The 3,597-nt window shown below is 38.0% G+C and overlaps 1 protein-coding gene across 1 annotated transcript; it reads right to left on the bottom strand.

Annotated features, from left to right (window-relative positions):
- Positions 1-1,432: 1,432 nt before the first annotated feature.
- LOC114095286 (trace amine-associated receptor 3) lies at positions 1,433-2,464 on the bottom strand. The gene has a single exon (XM_027938469.2). The coding sequence runs from the start codon at positions 2,462-2,464 to the stop codon at positions 1,433-1,435; it is 1,032 nt and encodes a 343-aa protein (XP_027794270.2).
- Positions 2,465-3,597: the final 1,133 nt, after the last annotated feature.

Genomic DNA, 3,597 nt, shown 5'->3' with positions numbered 1-3,597 from the left:
AGTACTGGAAAAAGTTAAGATATTAGACTGACAATTTAATAACCACAAAGGGAACCTAAACATTTAAGTTTGATGAATACAACTAAAACATAAAGGGAATTAGTTAGGCTGCAACTGCTGCTTAAAAGTTGTGGAAAGTTGTGAAAAAATTGTGATTTAAAAAAAAAAAGAAATAAGATTTTAGGAAAGACTAGGTGTTTCGGAATTATTTTACAAATGAAATATTAATTTTAAAGGCCAAAATTACCTCAAAGAATCAACAATGACAATCAGGACACCAGAAATCTCAAATTGACAGTGAAATCTTAGAAGTGAAAAGAACCGTGGCCAGTGGAGGAGGAGGCTAAGTAGTCCCCATGGAGCGAATGGGTGAACTACTTATTGGGGAGGTCAGTGATTCCTTCAGAGAAATGTAGAGCTGAGCAGAGCAATTAAATGTGGAAAAACAAAGAAATGTCAAATCAGGCTAATATAGAACTTGATGTGTTGGGGAGGGTTTCAAAACATCATCTGTGAGCAATGAAAATTACATTACTCAGGTGTCCAGCAGGAAACAGATGGTGCAGTCACCCTGGCTGATTGAGGAGAGTTTAATGAGGGTGTGTTTGCAAAGGTGTGTGAGGACAGCTGGTGGAAGGAAACCAGCAAGAAACAGAGTTGTACCCAGGAGCAGCAATGGAGGGAGCCACCATCCCAGCTAGATCAGAGGAGCAGGGGAATGGAGCAGTTACAGGAACTCTTGAGAGGGTGACTGCATGGAAAGGGACTTGAGATGGCCTTTCTTAGAGGAAAACAGCCATCTCTTGGGCAGGTTTGCAGAAAAGTACCCTGATTTTACCCTCTTTCCCTCCACTGATCTCTCAAGAGTGCTTCTCATGGGTAAATGCCATTGGAAACCCTGGGCAAAGGTGACCCTTTAACCCAGCATGTTCAGAGCTGGTTAAGAAGCCTGGACATGGGGTGTGGGGGCACATAGCATTTAAACCATTTAAGATATTTAAGAGAAGCATGTCAATGTCATGTAAAGCATTTTTAGATTTTTTTTTAAATAAATGACATCGGAATGTGTAAAAGCTCAAATTAGTCACAAGGATCTTCCCTTTTCTGAACTTGCAAAGTAGAATCAGAAAACAAATCCATCTCTTTATTTACATTGGCTTTAGTTGGGTGTAAATCTAGTAGCACCTGTTCCAAACTTTGTTTTATATTTCTTTTGTACATTTTCCCCACGATGTACATTGCACACAGAGTTAACAATAAATGAGACATTCATTAATTGATTCAAGATGTTGAAAGTAGCTCTTGTACAGGTTATAGAACTGGGATTACAGAAATTTCAAAGAATAACATAGTAATCTGGGGTATAGACTTCAGGACTAAGTAATAGCAATCTCATTTTCAATATTCTATTAACTTCTGTAATGGTTTTTCATTAATGTGCTTCAGGAAACAGTTTAGCAGTTTCTGAATGGGAACTAAATATTTTTCCTGATACAATGTACTTAAGAGCTTTTCGAAACCATGGATAAAAAAAGCCATGAATGAGGGGGTTGCAAGTAGAGTTGAAATACCCAAGCCATACCAAAAGATCAAGCACAATTATGGGAGTGGAGTAGTCTAAATATGGATCAATCAAAACGGCAAGAAAACAGGGCAACCAACAAGCTAGAAACACCCCCATGACTATACCCAGGGTCTTAGCTGCTTTCCTGTCTTTTTTCTTAGATAGGGTATTTTTCACCTCCCCTTTTGTGTTTTCAGGCATATTGCTGATGACTTGAGCATGTCGTTTGGAAACAATAAAAATCTTGCTATAAATACCAACCATGATGGAGCCAGGAGTAAAGAAACAGGTAGTGAACAACACTGTTCCCCAAAATTTGTTGAAAGTAAGTGCACAGAATTTGAAGCAAGCAACAAGAATCTCATAGCTCTGCATACCAGAAACATTGGCCTCAGATAGAACTAAACCAAACGAAAATAGAGCTGGGGCAGACCAGCAAAATGCTAGCAATCTCTTTATCATTGAGGTTGTCATTGTGGTTGTGTAGTGTAAAGGGTCACACACAGCATAAAATCGATCAATAGCAATGGAACAGAGGTGGAAAATGGAGGTCAGGCTTAGCATCATGTCAAAACTTGCATGGAATTTACAAAAGCCATCCCCAAAATACCAGCAGCTCTCCACTGATCGCACCATGCTGTATGGCATGATGACAAAACCCAGCAGAAAATCTGTAGTTGCCATGGAGAGGATCAGAAAGTTTGTAGGAGAGTGAAGCTGTCTGAAGTGTGATATGGAGATTATTATAACCAAGTTTCCAAAGATGGTGATAACCATGGCTCCAGTCATAACCGAATACATTATAACTCGGACATAAAAAGAGCGATGAGTGGGAGGGCAGGATTTGTTTCCAAAGTTGAGACAATTTGATAAGTCTTTGGGAATATAAGTTAGATCCATGGTGCTTTGTCGCTTCAAATTCCTTTCCAACAGGATGAGTCAGTTTGTTCTCTTCTGAAAACCATCCCAAGCAAATTTCAGCTCCTGATAGTATAATAGGGTTCAAAATCATCTGTTATTAATTCACTTCAACTCTAACTTATTTCAAATATTTAAAATTATATCAGCTATATTTGCCTACTGAGTTGGTTATTGCCCAACAAAAATGAAAACTTTCAGCTGCTTCTTCTTTCCTAATTATTTTACTAATTATTTATTCCATCCATTCATTCAATCAACATGGGATTGTTTATGACTCTTTCAGTCCTGGTAATGCATTGAAAGATTTTCAAGAGGTCTTGATTTACTTTTACCTTGAACAGTCAATTTCCTATTAACTCTTGAACTACAATAAGCAAACATCACTTTCACCCTAAAAATACTTAATAAACAAAATCTAAGTTAAGTCACAAAGTTTTCATTATATGTTCTTTTAATAATTTGAATTCTTTATTTGCATAAAGTCTGCGTGTATTTTAGAAATTGGAAATGGCATATTGCTGTGCAATATCAAAACATGACTTTTCAACACAGCTGCTGAAAGCCACACATCTGTGAGATAAACCATGCACCAGAGCCAATGTTTTATAGCTTCTCTATTTTCTACTCCCTTTCTCTCTTCCTATGTCCTCCTTTCCTGTTCTCATTTGCCTTCCTGTTTTTTTGAGTCTTATAGCTTATCTGAGACTCTAACTAGTGGAGTCATGCCACAGGCATGAGTGACCCAGGAGAAACACAAACTTCACACTCACACCTATCCCACATATCTCACATGGCTGCTGTTTGTCACAGTAGGCTGAATGAAGGAAGATGGATATTGCATAAATCCAACCTTTCAATAAGTCATTGCATCTGGCTTACTATTTATTCTGGGGTATAGATCATCCTGAAATACAACTGACTAATAGACTTTAGAAGGGCTTGCTGCTGTGCCTGTAAGGTAATGTCAAGTCTACTTAGTGGGCTTCAGGAAAGTGAGCCTAGTCGTGGTGAATTAGAGATAAAGAACACTCCGAAGCTACATCAGATTCTCTCAAATTGGAAATTCAACTGCAGCGTACATTTAGAAACTTTATCTATTTAAGCAGGTTCAA

The sequence above is a fragment of the Marmota flaviventris genome, chromosome 6 (genome assembly GCF_047511675.1).
Source record: "Marmota flaviventris isolate mMarFla1 chromosome 6, mMarFla1.hap1, whole genome shotgun sequence".
Lineage (NCBI taxonomy): Eukaryota > Metazoa > Chordata > Mammalia > Rodentia > Sciuridae > Marmota > Marmota flaviventris.
The sequence above is the reverse complement of the archived record's forward strand: the minus strand, read 5'-3'. Positions and strand labels throughout refer to the sequence as shown.

Coding starts and splice junctions, on each gene's coding strand:
- LOC114095286 (XM_027938469.2), bottom strand. CDS start 2,464: ATGGATCTAACTTATATTCCCAAAGACTTATCAAATTGTCTCAACTTT.